General features: G+C 41.3%; 1 protein-coding gene across 2 annotated transcripts; it reads left to right on the top strand.

Annotated features, from left to right (window-relative positions):
* Positions 1 to 1,585: 1,585 nt before the first annotated feature.
* Positions 1,586 to 11,916, top strand: LOC140363450 (voltage-dependent L-type calcium channel subunit beta-4-like). 2 transcript variants are annotated; one of them, XM_072450014.1, is made up of 10 exons: positions 1,586 to 1,677; positions 1,899 to 1,945; positions 2,043 to 2,062; positions 5,366 to 5,446; positions 6,653 to 6,711; positions 6,847 to 6,947; positions 7,056 to 7,207; positions 8,912 to 9,007; positions 9,106 to 9,282; positions 9,906 to 11,916. In XM_072450014.1, the coding sequence occupies exons 4-10, from the start codon at positions 5,402 to 5,404 to the stop codon at positions 9,948 to 9,950; spliced, it is 675 nt and encodes a 224-aa protein (XP_072306115.1). In that variant the 5' UTR covers positions 1,586 to 1,677; positions 1,899 to 1,945; positions 2,043 to 2,062; positions 5,366 to 5,401; the 3' UTR covers positions 9,951 to 11,916. The 2 variants fall into 2 exon arrangements, with proteins under 2 accessions (XP_072306115.1, XP_072306116.1); XM_072450015.1 differs by having other exon boundaries at positions 9,921 to 9,974.
* Positions 11,917 to 15,246: the final 3,330 nt, after the last annotated feature.

Raw genomic sequence — 15,246 nt, forward strand, 5'->3', positions numbered from 1 at the left:
CAGGACAAGTTCCTATGTTTCTGAATTTTGTTCATTGACAATGGTTATTCTGATTCTGTTTCTGATTCTATGGAGACAATAAAGTGTACCTTAACCTTAACATTTGAATTAACTCCATTGCTGAATACGTGAGTTAATTATTAAGAGAAACAATGATGATCGCTAAAAAAAGAAATATTCATACATATTAAGCATATGCCTATCATATTACAAATGTCAAAACTTGCATTACAAGTTACCATGACATCTTTCTTGTTTGTCGAAGAAAAAACTTCATGTTTTTCTGTGTTTCAAAGCTGTAGGAGCACAAAAAGCATTTGGGAAGAATAGTCAAGTAATTAAAACAGTACAGAAATATAATTTCTGCTGATGACCACATTACACATGATGCACCACATCACTGAAGGCAATAGGCATTATTCTTTGTCCATTTAGTCAGTTTCTCCATTTACAATAGATAGTGTCTCCTAATCCTTTTTTATTCTTGCACAGTCAATGCAGTATTTCCACTTGAGAATGAGGCTATAGCGTGTATGATTAACTGATGTTTATTTCAGCTCGCACCGGTCTCTCTAAATATCAGAGTGTACGGTAGACCAGTCTCCTCCATCTGCAGCACCGAAGGGCTCTGTGCTCCACTGCTTTAATTAGACTTTGTTACTTCTAGATCCGGAGAAGACTTTTCAGGCTGTACCTTACCTCTAGCTAGCTTTGATATTCAAATGATGTGTGCAAACTCTGCATGTGTTTTTTAATATTTGGGAGAAGAGTATGAAAAGGGGAGCTGGAGTGCAGGGACAGCAGGTGGGGACAGGTACAGCTGATGACGCTGCAGTGGGATATATTTAGAGCTTCCTGTGGGTGTCCTGTCGGTGTGAGGAGTCTCCAGTTGTGCACCTCGATGGTGTTGTGCATCACCAGGCGCTGCAGTGAGTGGATAGTATTACATGAGGAAGTTTACCCAGAGGTTTCATCACACAAGTGTTAGTTTTACATTGTCACAGACTAAAGAGCTTGAATCAAAGTTAAAACACAAACATTCAAGCTCAGGACCCTCCACACACTCTTTTTCTACTGCAAAGCAAGTTGCAGGGGAACCAGGATGTTATCAAGAGTAAACTGCATTTATGTTATATCTTAATAAGCCTGTGTGCACTGTTCCCTTCATGTTCCAGGGTTCAGCCGATTCCTACACTAGTCGTCCCTCGGATTCAGACCTGTCCCTGGAGGAGGACAAGGAGGCGTCTCGGCTTGAAGCCGAGCGCCAGGCTCAGCTGCAGCTTGAGAGAGCCAAGGTGAGCACAGAGTTTTGGACTCGATTTGAGAATATCACGTTTTAAATGCGTCCATTCTGCTTCCAGTACAAACCTGTAGCATTTGCCGTGAAAACAAATGTGAGCTACTGCGGTGCCACTGATGAAGAGTGTCCTGTCCAAGGAGCTGCCGTGAACTTTGATGCCAAAGAATTTCTGCACATAAAAGAGGTGATGGGCCTGTTTCATTGTGCCATCAAATTCAACCCATGAAATAAAATGTATTTTATGTACATAACCCAATTATTCTTTTGGCAATTTCACATTTTTAGAAGTACAACAATGACTGGTGGATTGGTCGACTGGTGAAAGAAGGAGCAGACATCACATTCATCCCCAGCCCAGTCCGACTAGAGGCCAGAAGGTAAAGCTCCCGCCTCCACCTATAGCATCCCCTGTACTTTCATTATATGTGCCATCATTTATATATTATTATATATTGCATCTATAACTCGATCATTGCGAGTACACAATCACAACTGTAGTCCATGTTAGTTAGCATCTTTAGCTTCTGTTTTGATCCTAAACTACAGTTGGTTTAAAAACCCTCAGGGACTTTTGCACTCAAAGGTTTTCTGTTTTCAGGAAAAATGCCTCCACAGGCTGGAGGGCCACGCCCCCCTCATCTGCAGGTGGGTGTGGCTCACTATTTCTACCACAAGCTCATGATCAATTCCTAAAAAAGTTTCGCCTCTTCGTTGCTTAATGTCCAATTTGTTGTTTTCAAAGCTAAACAGAAGCAAAAACAGGTATGTATGTGTGGACATAATGTATAGCACACTACTGAACCTTCTTCTGTACCTACTTTGTGTTGCAACACTGGAATTTCCCCATTGTGGGACAAATAAAGGCTTATCTTATCCTATCTTGTCTTATCTTAAAGAAGTCAAGTTTTGAATTGGATTTTAAAACAGGTTAATTGGTTGGAAACTAGCCAAGAGGTCTGACAATGACCAAGTTAACTATCCTCAACCTCATGAATACTAGTCTCATTTATTCTAAATTGTATTTTACCACGAAATTTAAAGATTATTTAACATCAATATTTTAATCCCTCGTACATTTGGCCTAGACACTTTACCATCATGTGTCTGAATGTGATGGTGGTTTTCAGATCAGCCACACTTCCAGTCTGCCCCAGGGCAGCTGCGAATAATGTAACACACACACACACATGTGTGTGTTTGTGTCTCATGTGTGTGTCTTTGTCTCATGTGTGTGTCTGTGTCTCATGTGTGTGTCTGTGTCCCGTGTGTGTTTGTGTCTCATGTGTGTGTTTGTGTCTCATGTGTGTGTCTTTGTCTCATGTGTGTGTCTGTGTCCCGTGTGTGTCTGTGTCTCATGTGTGTGTCTGTGTCCCGTGTGTGTTTGTGTCTCATGTGTGTGTTTGTGTCTCATGTGTGTGTTTGTGTCTCATGTGTGTGTCTGTGTCCCGTGTGTGTTTGTGTCTCATGTGTGTGTTTGTGTCTCATGTGTGTGTTTGTGTCTCATGTGTGTGTTTGTGTCTCATGTGTGTGTTTGTGTCTCATGTGTGTGTCTTTGTCTCATGTGTGTGTTTGTGTCTCATGTGTGTGTTTGTGTCTCATGTGTGTGTTTGTGTCTCATGTGTGTGTTTCTGTCTCATGTGTGTGTTTGTGTCTCATGTGTGTGTCTTTGTCTCATGTGTGTGTTTGTGTCTCATGTGTGTGTTTGTGTCTCATGTGTGTGTTTATGTCTCATGTGTGTGTTTGTGTCTCATGTGTGTGTTTGTGTCTCATGTGTGTGTTTGTGTCTCATGTGTGTGTTTGTGTCTCATGTGTGTGTCTTTGTCTCATGTGTGTGTTTGTGTCTCATGTGTGTGTCTTTGTCTCATGTGTGTGTTTGTGTCTCATGTGTGTGTTTGTGTCTCATGTGTGTGTTTGTGTCTCATGTGTGTGTCTTTGTCTCATGTGTGTGTTTGTGTCTCATGTGTGTGTTTATGTCTCATGTGTGTGTTTGTGTCTCATGTGTGTGTCTTTGTCTCATGTGTGTGTTTGTGTCTCATGTGTGTGTCTTTGTCTCATGTGTGTGTTTGTGTCTCATGTGTGTGTTTGTGTCTCATGTGTGTGTTTGTGTCTCATGTGTGTGTCTTTGTCTCATGTGTGTGTTTGTGTCTCATGTGTGTGTTTATGTCTCATGTGTGTGTTTGTGTCTCATGTGTGTGTTTGTGTCTCATGTGTGTGTTTGTGTCTCATGTGTGTGTTTGTGTCTCATGTGTGTGTCTTTGTCTCATGTGTGTGTTTGTGTCTCATGTGTGTGTCTTTGTCTCATGTGTGTGTTTGTGTCTCATGTGTGTGTCTGTGTCCCGTGTGTGTTTGTGTCTCATGTGTGTGTCTGTGTCCCGTGTGTGTCTGTGTCTCATGTGTGTGTTTGTGTCTCATGTGTGTGTCTTTGTCTCATGTGTGTGTTTGTGTCTCATGTGTGTGTTTGTGTCTCATGTGTGTGTTTATGTCTCATGTGTGTGTTTGTGTCTCATGTGTGTGTCTTTGTCTCATGTGTGTGTTTGTGTCTCATGTGTGTGTTTGTGTCTCATGTGTGTGTTTGTGTCTCATGTGTGTGTTTGTGTCTCATGTGTGTGTTTGTGTCTCATGTGTGTGTTTGTGTCTCATGTGTGTGTCTTTGTCTCATGTGTGTTTGTGTCTCATGTGTGTGTTTGTGTCTCATGTGTGTGTTTGTGTCTTATGTGTGTGTCTTTGTCTCATGTGTGTGTTTGTGTCTCATGTGTGTGTTTATGTCTCATGTGTGTGTTTGTGTCTCATGTGTGTGTTTGTGTCTCATGTGTGTGTTTGTGTCTCATGTGTGTGTTTGTGTCTCATGTGTGTGTCTTTGTCTCATGTGTGTGTTTGTGTCTCATGTGTGTGTCTTTGTCTCATGTGTGTGTTTGTGTCTCATGTGTGTGTCTGTGTCCCGTGTGTGTTTGTGTCTCATGTGTGTGTCTGTGTCCCGTGTGTGTCTGTGTCTCATGTGTGTGTTTGTGTCTCATGTGTGTGTCTTTGTCTCATGTGTGTGTTTGTGTCTCATGTGTGTGTTTGTGTCTCATGTGTGTGTTTATGTCTCATGTGTGTGTTTGTGTCTCATGTGTGTGTCTTTGTCTCATGTGTGTGTTTGTGTCTCATGTGTGTGTTTGTGTCTCATGTGTGTGTTTGTGTCTCATGTGTGTGTTTGTGTCTCATGTGTGTGTCTTTGTCTCATGTGTGTGTTTGTGTCTCATGTGTGTGTCTGTGTCCCGTGTGTGTTTGTGTCTCATGTGTGTGTTTATGTCTCATGTGTGTGTTTGTGTCTCATGTGTATGTTTGTGTCTCATGTGTGTGTCTGTGTCTCATGTGTGTGTCTGTGTCCCGTGTGTGTTTGTGTCTCATGTGTGTGTTTGTGTCTCATGTGTATGTTTGTGTCTCATGTGTGTGTTTGTGTCTCATGTGTGTGTCTTTGTCTCATGTGTGTGTTTGTGTCTCATGTGTGTGTCTGTGTCCCGTGTGTGTTTGTGTCTCATGTGTGTGTCTTTGTCTCATGTGTGTGTTTGTGTCTCATGTGTATGTTTGTGTCTCATGTGTGTGTTTGTGTCTCATGTGTGTGTTTGTGTCTCATGTGTGTGTTTGTGTCTCATGTGTGTGTTTGTGTCTCATGTGTGTGTCTGTGTCCCGTGTGTGTTTGTGTCTCATGTGTGTGTTTGTGTCTCATGTGTGTGTTTGTGTCTCATGTGTGTGTTTGTGTCTCATGTGTGTGTTTGTGTCTCATGTGTGTGTTTGTGTCTCATGTGTTTGTCTGTGTCCCGTGTGTGTTTGTGTCTCATGTGTGTGTTTGTGTCTCATGTGTGTGTTTGTGTCTCATGTGTGTGTTTGTGTCTCATGTGTATGTTTGTGTCTCATGTGTGTGTTTGTGTCTCATGTGTGTGTTTGTGTCTCATGTGTGTGTTTGTGTCTCATGTGTGTGTTTGTGTCTCATGTGTATGTTTGTGTCTCATGTGTGTGTTTGTGTCTCATGTGTGTGTTTGTGTCTCATGTGTGTGTTTGTGTCTCATGTGTGTGTTTGTACAGATTGAGCTGGTTCCTCCTTATGATGTGGTTCCATCGATGCGGCCGGTCGTGTTGGTGGGCCCTTCACTTAAAGGTTATGAGGTGAGGGACACACTCAGATGAGGGACACACTCAGATGAGGGACACACTCAGATGAGGGACACACTCAGATGAGGGACACACTCAGATGAGGGACACACTCAGATGGTCTTCTCTGTCGTGGTTTGGCTTTGCTAAATCTGCTCCACATTTGACTTGATATTGACTCGCTCGCTTCGATCTAGAGACGATCTCTCTGGCCTCCATTATTCCATTAACACTGATACTAAACACCACAGCCACATCCTTATGAAATTATAGCACTCAAAACACAAATCGCATCCCACCAATGCAAGAGCAGGGACCTTTGTGCTTTCAGTTGTTCTACACACGGATGTAGTTTTGAACATGTATTTCATGTATTTCATGTATTTCATGTATTTCATGGTGGACGTCCACATTGAGCAGAAGTGAAGTGTTTTAGCTGCATTGGTTTGTCTCCTGTGGCGGTGAAGGCCGCGTGCCAAGCCGCTTGTTTTTGTCTGTCTCTGAAATATTTATGAAGACTCTTGTGGTGTGCAGTGCTTTGGAGACACTCTTTCTCTCTCTGTCTCTCTTTGTCTTTGTCTCTCTCTGTCTCTGTCCGTCTCTCTCTCTCTGTCTCTCCTTCTCTCTCTTTGTTTCTCTCTCTCTCTCTCTCTCTCTCTCTGTCTCTCTCTGTCTCTCCTTCTCTCTCTTTGTTTCTCTCTCTCTCTCTCTCTCGCTCTGTCTGTGGAGGGCTGCACATTATTAACATTTTATACATTATAATATAGTAATTATTATGTATATTGTGTGTATTGTGATATTGTGTAGTTTTTTTCTGTTCTTTGCTTAAGGTAGAATTTAGGCAAAAAGACATTTTTTGTACCTTTTGCCCATTTGTACAATACACTTTCTCCATTTGAATAAGTTATTATTGTTATTGTATGACTGAGTGTTTTAAGTGAATCATTGTATAAGAATAGGGAATTATTACTATTTAAAAAACACTATAAATAAGTCAAACATTGAATTTGTCTTTTACTTCCATGCTCTGTGTGTTCACATGGATGGGAGACAAGGCAGAGTTAACATGCTCAAAAAATAGGTGTATGATATTTGAAGTGTTGCAGAGATTATGTTAACCAAAAAGAAGGTGTGAGCATGTGCAGAGGGGAGACAGCCACGCTCCCGTAAGAGCCTGTACGGGATATATGATCCATACTGAACATATACGCTGTCTCGTAGGTAACAGACATGATGCAGAAGGCTCTATTTGACTTCTTGAAGCACAGATTTGATGGCAGGTGGGTCCATGTCTTCTTTAAAATGAATTTGCATGTTTTGAGGCATGTTCATCTCCTGATATTTGAAATGATAATTGTGATAATGCTTGTCTTGTGCTAATGCCGGCCATGTGATGAGACTGATCTCGTGCACAGGGTCACGATTACACGAGTGACTGCTGATTTGTCACTGGCAAAGCGTTCAGTGCTCAGCAAGAAGGCCATAATGGAAAGATCCAACGCACGCTCTACTATGGGTGAGTGGCAAGCTGTGTTTGCTCCGTTCAGTAGCTAAAAAAAGATGAATGCCTTCCAGGAATAGAAACTGTTTAATGTATTTGTCTTTCTGGGTTTTTTGCTCACAGCGGAGGTTCAGAGTGAAATTGAGAGGATTTTTGAGCTGGCCAAGTCCCTACAGCTAGTCGTTTTAGATGCAGACACCATCAACCATCCCGCACAGCTCCTCAAGACCTCCCTGGCCCCCATCATCGTGTATGTCAAAGTATCTTCACCCAAGGTACTGTGTGTACTGTAGTTTGGCTTATTTGTGTGGTGAAGTAAAGGAGTTGGTCATTGGGCCTCAGTTCATTTGGCTAAGACACACCAGGAGAGGCCATCTGAGGTGTGACTATGTGATTTTATTTAGACAATAAGTATTTCTATGTGACAACTGCAGAAAGGAGAAGTGATTTAGCTTAGGAGAAAATCATGAGTTTAATTTGCCTTTTTACATATAAAGACTCGCACATTTCAATATTTCTTTTCTTCTTTTTGCTTGAACTTTCATGCCGTCGTAGTCTTTTGAGTGCAGTTTGGGTCAGATACATGAGCAGATCATAAAGGTGCAATCTAATGTTGAAAGCTTTTGCCACGCCTTTTTAGTCACCTAATCCAGTGGTTCACAAAGTGTGGGTCAGAACACCTTTGGAGGTCGCCAAATGTGAGCTGAGGATTTTAAGGTGTAATGTTAAATTTATTACACTGTATTTAATCTCTTTTTTAAAATTGAAAACGGTATGTTTTAGTAAAATTGGGTTAGATAACCCAAAAATAACTTTGAACGAATGCTGATTTATAGTATTTAGCATCTTAATCTTCATTGGATTAACATTAGGCTCACTGAAAATTGTCTAAGATGTGACGACAATCCCAAGCTCTATAATAATTTATCCCAAGGCAGACTGAGCGCACTAAAGGTTACTGCATAAAAATACTTGCATAAGGCCAACAATGAAAAATGCATATGACACATATTCAGTATTTAGCTACTACTCATTAGTTTAGCCATTTGTGCTCACTTAAAGCAAAGGCATTCACACACAGTTTTGTGTTAAAAATAGGTCACACTCACATTGTACAATTTGGTGATGTCATCATTTTAGATGGAGGGCGGGGTCCTATAAAATACTATCGGATATTTACTACACTGCCTGTCCAAAAAAATCGCCACCAAAAAAGGGTCACACTCTAATATTTCATAGGATGAATGATTTATTTCCAACCAGTTTAATTTAATTGATTGATTGATTGATTGATTGATTGATTGATCATGTGTCACTCAGATCTTGTATTGATAATGTGAGAGAGTGTTCTGTCACAGATTAGTTTCTGCTTCTCCTTAGATGTTTTCTCTGCTTGATGCCAGTGATCTGACCCTTCTCAAACACATATTTTCCATGACCACGGGATTTGTCTTTCTTCATGGTTGTTTCAGAAATGAGCCCCTCACTGCATCAGTCGGGTTTAAATACTGTGTTGTAGCTGAAAAATCACCACCTGCAGCAGTTATTCAGTGGGAGGCTCAGACCTACTGTAGTTGAATCCAAGTGGGGAGGTTTTTTTGGGACAGACAGTGTATATTGCAATAAATAACCAAACGTATGATTCACAAATGTTGAACTTTATCATTAATTGTTATATGTTATGTATTTGTTTTGAATAGCTCCACCATCATGCCGTATTAATCTTATGGCGTAAAGTCCTTTCAACTGACAACAATTATGTCTTTGGAGTTGAATATTTTAGGATGTTTTTATTTCATGTTTTTGCCCAACAATTACGGAGGTATTAACCATAAACCAGGGCATCAAATCTGCAATCTCACCGTCAAACTGCAAATTTCATATTTGCACCCACCCTCCATCCAAGTAATATGAACGCAAACGATCATGTGCAAAAAGTAAATAGATCTCCCTTCTTGTCATCATTATGTCTGCACCAGGTTCTTCAGAGGTTGGTCAAATCTCGAGGGAAGTCTCAGAGCAAACACCTAAATGTCCAAATGATGGCTGGAGACAAACTAGCCCAGTGTCCGCCCGTACGTTCTTCTCATTTTGTCCAATTATAGTATGTCAATTATTATGATGTCTTCTGCACAGACATTTGGATAATTACCGCACCTGGCTTTACTTTCAGGATATGTTTGATGTCATCCTGGACGAGAACCAGCTGGAAGATGCGTGTGAACACCTGGCTGAGTACCTGGATGCTTATTGGAGAGCCACTCACCTTCCCTCGGCTGTTCCCCTTGTGAATAATACTGTGGGAGACCAAAGTGTCATCACCCCACCCTCCGCAAACTCCAGCCAACAGGTAAAACAACATTTAAACTTAAATGTTTTGTTTTATTTAGTTAGTCAGCTTTAGTGTTTAAAGGACACATATTATGCATTATTGGTATTGTTATTGGTGTTTATCTCATGTTTTAGAAGAAACTGCAGAAAATAAACTACAGAAAGCATACACTACTTCATATTATCAAGTGTTTCCTTCATCAAGAACTCAGTTAGAGCTCCCTCTTCTGGCTGCAAGGGGAATTACATAAAATGTCTTGTCTCTAACGTGCTAATGCCACGCAGTTGTAATGAAAGTGAGAACAGCTCAGAACTAACTGGCTGTGACATATGGACTTAAAAACAGCACAGAATATGTCAGAGCTTGAACAATAATGTCACAAAAATGTAAAATGTTAGATTGTTTTTTGAGACTCAGGAGGTGACAACTCTCTAAACAGACAGGATTTATAAAACTAGCGTGAATTAAGCTATATACAAGTCCTGGTATGTTTTTGATGAGGGAACAATGTTATAATCTGGTTAAAAGTTCAAGACAGTCAATTTGGGATAATATGTATCCTTTAAATAGATACAAATATAGACCTGTTAATAAGGTTACCCTGCAGATTCGTTGTCTAAAATTGTTTTATTACATGTCAGCTTCTCTCCGAGCAGTATTCTGAAACTCAAGAGTTGATAGAATGAGCAACAGTAAAGACAAAAGGTAAAATATGCATTCTTGACTTTGTTTTTGTTATGTTTTTTGAATAGTTACTTCCTCCTGTGTGACATGTTTATGCTGCTCATGCAGGAGATTCCAGTGTCGTTGGCTGAAGGCAGACTGGAGGTCCACGCGCACAGGGCCCAGAGTGCCACTAGGGGGCAGCAGCAGGCCTCATCTCTCCATCTGAAACACAGGAGAGAGAAAGGGATCAAAGTTCTCTGTAGTGGCAGGATATAGCCAACAGGGGGTGCTGCCTCGCCACTCTCTCTCTCTCCCTGCTCCCACCAGACGACTCAGGGCAACTACCTACAGCTGCAGGGATCCAGGCAGAGCCCCCCTAACACAACCAACGCGTGCCCCACCTGGTCTTAGTGCTGAGCCAACCCATGTGTGCTTGAATACAAATTTAGACTATCAATAGCTTTCTTCCCAGTAGCTCCAAATTTATTCAATACCCCATTCTAAAAAACGGTCGCCAAAGAGTGCTGTAAGTCTTCCATCCCAACTTGTAACCAAATGGCACAATTGTATCAGACTTTGTTGCTTTTCTGGAGGCACGGTCTATGATTTGATTTCCTTGACTTATGTTTTGTTTGTGTTAGTATTATTTCTAGTATTATTACAATACACTTCTCTGCCGCAGTAAAGCAAAGCCATGCATGATAAGCACAGATTGTACATCAACCATTTACTCTATATGCATCTTGGTCACAACTGTCAATGTAGAAAACACTGGTACTTTTGGTTTAGTCTGTAGTCATGCAAGCGTTCAACATAAAAGAAATATGCCTTGTTGTGCTGCCCAGTGGTCGAGTGGCTCCAAGTGCAGCCGGCCGCAGTGTCGTGAGGTCGAATCCTGACTCTGCATGTCCTCCCTTCTCTCATCCCCCATTTCATGCTTATCTTTCCCGTCTAATAATACTTAAAAAATAACTTGAAAAAAAGAAATACGCCTTGTTACAAAGACCAAACCGAAAACATCTTTCCCAGAGTCATGGCCTTCAAAGAGATGTCTACTGGCCTCTAATGTCATCATTTTAATAACTGTGAATGTCCGCTGTTTATTATAAATTACAGTTATGCATATGCTTTCAAATTCAGAGCGCTAATGCCAGTAGACATTTTTTAACCATCTGTTTTCTTTGCCATTCCATATGAGTGATCATCTTTATCATTATCACACAGTTATGCAGTAACATACACCTTCTGTGTCCACACTTCCTCAGAAGAGCCTCAGGAGCTTCCTCACATGAGCCAGTCTGCAGACTCACAGTGTGACCTACATACATTTATATATGCATATATCTGAGCTGTAAATAGTGTATATTCAATTAGCTGATTATTATACCTTTGATTTGGCCAGAGTGTATGTTTATTTATATGTGTTAATTTATGAGCACAATGCAGAATTTTTTGTTTTTTCCCCACAACATTATATATCCTCTGCTAATATTTCAGCAATCAACGACCATTTATTTCTGAAGGACGACTGGAGAAATAAGTACACAGAGACCACAGTATGTTCCAAGGGATATTAAACTCCTCTTAGCAAAACTGAAATGCAGGAATTTGTACTAAAAATCAATCCTCTTGATATTGGAAGCACAATTTTGTATAACTATATTATATTTATTATTGTTAAACATTTACAATACCTATTTCACTCGCCTAAATCCTGTATGCAATACAAAGTCTAGCATTTCCACACACTAGCCGAGACTATCAGTAAAGCCCTCACTTATGATGGGTCTGAATGATTGCACTAATATTATTTCTGCTTTATGACGCAATAAATGCACAAAGTGTGATGCTATTGCTGTAGCCATCTACAATTCTGAACAACTGTCTGTTCTGATGGAGATGTTTTCAATAATTATCATACTGGATGCATCTGTTGTCAATGCCACACTGGACTAAAGGGGGTGAATAAAGAAAATGTTTAAGTAATGTGTTATTGTTCGAGGTTTTCATTATGATAGTAGTTTCAGATCTTACCAGCAGAGAGCAGCAATAACCCTGATAATGGATGTTATATAGAGCAAGGTGACAAGACAAAGCCAGTATTTACAAAAAGATGTCTTTAAATGTTAGATTGTTTTTTAGATACAGGGGCTCAGCTCTAATAGGCTGCATAAAGCTGATAAACCTGGCTAAAAACACAATTTAGGAGGACACTCATGATAGTTTGGTGTGGATTGGGACCACAGCAGTGTTGCCTGATGCAGGGAGGTGTGAAGGGCTGTGGGTGTCATTGGTCTCACCTTAGAGTAACTTTGTTTATTCACAGCCACCTGTTTCTCTGTCCTACCACCAACTCCCTCTGAGAGTTACACCCCATTGTAGTTAAATGTGGAACTTTGCATTCCATGTACGTGGCCATTGCCTTTTGATATGTAAGAAAATCCTTGTCCACTTCTGTAATGCAGTGGTTCAAACATTTAAATTATAAATAATCCAAGATTATGGATTGGAATCTTGAGTTGACAACAAAAGATTCCAATCTATCTTGAATTATAAGGGCATGGGACCTATACTGAATGTTTTTCCTGTGTAGAGGAACACATTTAATGACAGCACCTTGTATTTGTATAACAATTAACACCCTTTCTTTCAACACAATCTTATTTCAACACCAATTTATACTGGTGATTTAAAATGGAATTAAACCACCTGATTAAAATGACAAAGCTCTTTCATTACAGAGGGCTGAAATGTAGAAAATGCACTCTATCAGTTTTACAGCAGTGCCCATAAACAAAGAGACGCCGGGGCCCTTGTGTATGGGTTATCCCAGTGAGTTACAGTAAGGGCCGTAAAAGTCAGACTGGCCCTGTGTGATGGAGGGACCATGAGTGATGTCCCGTTTGATGACACAGGCCAAATTGCTTTGACCCACTGGGCTAAAGCTGCTGGGACGCTCATTTGCAACAGTAAGTAAATTAGATAGTGGGTTGCCAGACACAGAGGAGCAATGCCTAATAGACCTTTATCTTTTAATACACGGGTCCTTTGCCTGACAGAGAGATGTCATTTCCTCATTGTAATGGCCTGCAGGGTGTGAAGGGTTTTGTCCACTGCAGGTTTGACCAGCAGACCCCCAAAAAAAGAGAGGACATTCACAGCATGTTTTCAAAGGTCAACATGAGGGACACACACATCTCTGGCCTTTGATCACAGAGCGTTTAAAGGGGCATGTCTTATCTCCCACTTAGAGCAAGGATCTGAGACAGACTGATGGAGGATTTGTGTTTGTTTTGCTGGAGCAACGTATGTCCAAGATCCAATGGTGAGTGGTCAATGAATAAACAATTATCTCTAGGGGCTTATGAATCTATGAATGCCAAATAGTGCAAAGCTACAATGTTCAGACAGTGAGTTCGGCCAATTTAAGACAAAGCAGTGCCTCAATAATTCAGAGGAAAGCAGTCTTTCTTGATCTGTAGGACTGATTGTGTGTTTGGAGATTAGAGTAAACTAATTAGCCCACAGTGGAGAGCTCTATCGGGCCCATTGTTCTGAGGACTTGAGGTATGCCATTGATCCAAATCCCAGTCAATCTAATGAAATGATATGAGAACAGCTAATGGCAGCACATGGACCAAACACATGCCTGCCATGACCCACATTTCTCAGAACACAAATGACACAGAAAGTACATTTTACCATGCCATCTATTAAGGCTTTTTTCTATTTTGTTCAGTCCAGGATGCCTTTATATTCACTCTCTGTGTCATATTTCTGATTGTATTTATGTTTTCATATAAATAACATCATTAAAATGCATTGTCCTTCAAATATAAGCAGCAGGTGTTCTAACTTTCTTACAGGGCAAACACTCCTCGTAGATTTTCTTTAAACATCTTACGTCCAGCGGAACACTTCAGTCCAGATTTGTGCCTCTGTCTGCCACTTCTCTTGTGCGCATTCTCTTGTGTGCATTATATTTTGTGCATTCTCTTGTGTGCATTCTCTTGTGTGCATTCTCTTGTGCTGCACAGTGTTTGGGCTCTGTGGCACACTTGCACGGTGCAGTAATGTGTTATAAAGTCTGTCATGTGCAGCACAGTGTTTGGGCTCTGTGGCACACTTGCACGGTGCAGTAATGTGTTATAAAGTCTGTCATGTGCAGCACAGTGTTTGGGGCTCTGTGGCACACTTGCTCGGTGCAGTAATGTGTTATAAAGTCTGTCATGTGCAGCACAGTGTTTGGGCTCTGTGGCACACTTGCATGGTGCAGTAATGTGTTATAAAGTCTGTCATGTGCAGCACAGTGTTTGGGCTCTGTGGCACACTTGCACGGTGCATTAATGTGATATAAAGTCTGTCATGTGCAGCACAGTGTTTGGGGCTCTGTGGCACATTTGCATGGTGCAGTAATGTGTTATAAAGTCTGTCATGTGCAGCACAGTGTTTGGGCTCTGTGGCACACTTGCACGGTGCAGTAATGTGTTATAAAGTCTGTCATGTGCAGCACAGTGTTTGGGGCTCTGTGGCACACTTGCATGGTGCAATAATGTGTTATAAAGTCTGTCATGTGCAGCACAGTGTTTGGGCTCTGTGGCACACTTGCACGGTGCATTAATGTGATATAAAGTCTGTCATGTGCAGCACAGTGTTTGGGCTCTGTGGCACACTTGCACGGTGCATTAATGTGATATAAAGTCTGTCATGTGCAGCACAGTGTTTGGGCTCTGTGGCACACTTGCACGGTGCAGTAATGTGTTATAAAGTCTGTCATGTGCAGCACAGTGTTTGGGCTCTGTGGCACACTTGCACGGTGCATTAATGTGATATAAAGTCTGTCATGTGCAGCACAGTGTTTGGGCTCTGTGGCACACTTGCATGGTGCAATAATGTGTTATAAAGTCTGTCATGTGCAGCACAGTGTTTGGGCTCTGTGGCACACTTGCACGGTGCATTAATGTGATATAAAGTCTGTCATGTGCAGCACAGTGTTTGGGCTCTGTGGCACACTTGCACGGTGCATTAATGTGATATAAAGTCTGTCATGTGCAGCACAGTGTTTGGGGCTCTGTGGCACACTTGCATGGTGCAATAATGTGTTATAAAGTCTGTCATGTGCAGCACAGTGTTTGGGCTCTGTGGCACACTTGCACGGTGCAGTAATGTGTTATAAAGTCTGTCATGTGCAGCACAGTGTTTGGGGCTCTGTGGCACACTTGCATGGTGCATTAATGTGATATAAAGTCTGTCATGTGCAGCACAGTGTTTGGGGCTCTGTGGCACACTTGCACGGTGCAGTAATGTGTTATAAAG

Source organism: Eucyclogobius newberryi, unplaced genomic scaffold, assembly GCF_026437365.1.
Source record: "Eucyclogobius newberryi isolate DKJ021-1_F unplaced genomic scaffold, fEucNew1.0.hap1 SCAF_17, whole genome shotgun sequence".
Taxonomy (NCBI): Eukaryota; Metazoa; Chordata; class Actinopteri; order Gobiiformes; family Gobiidae; genus Eucyclogobius; species Eucyclogobius newberryi.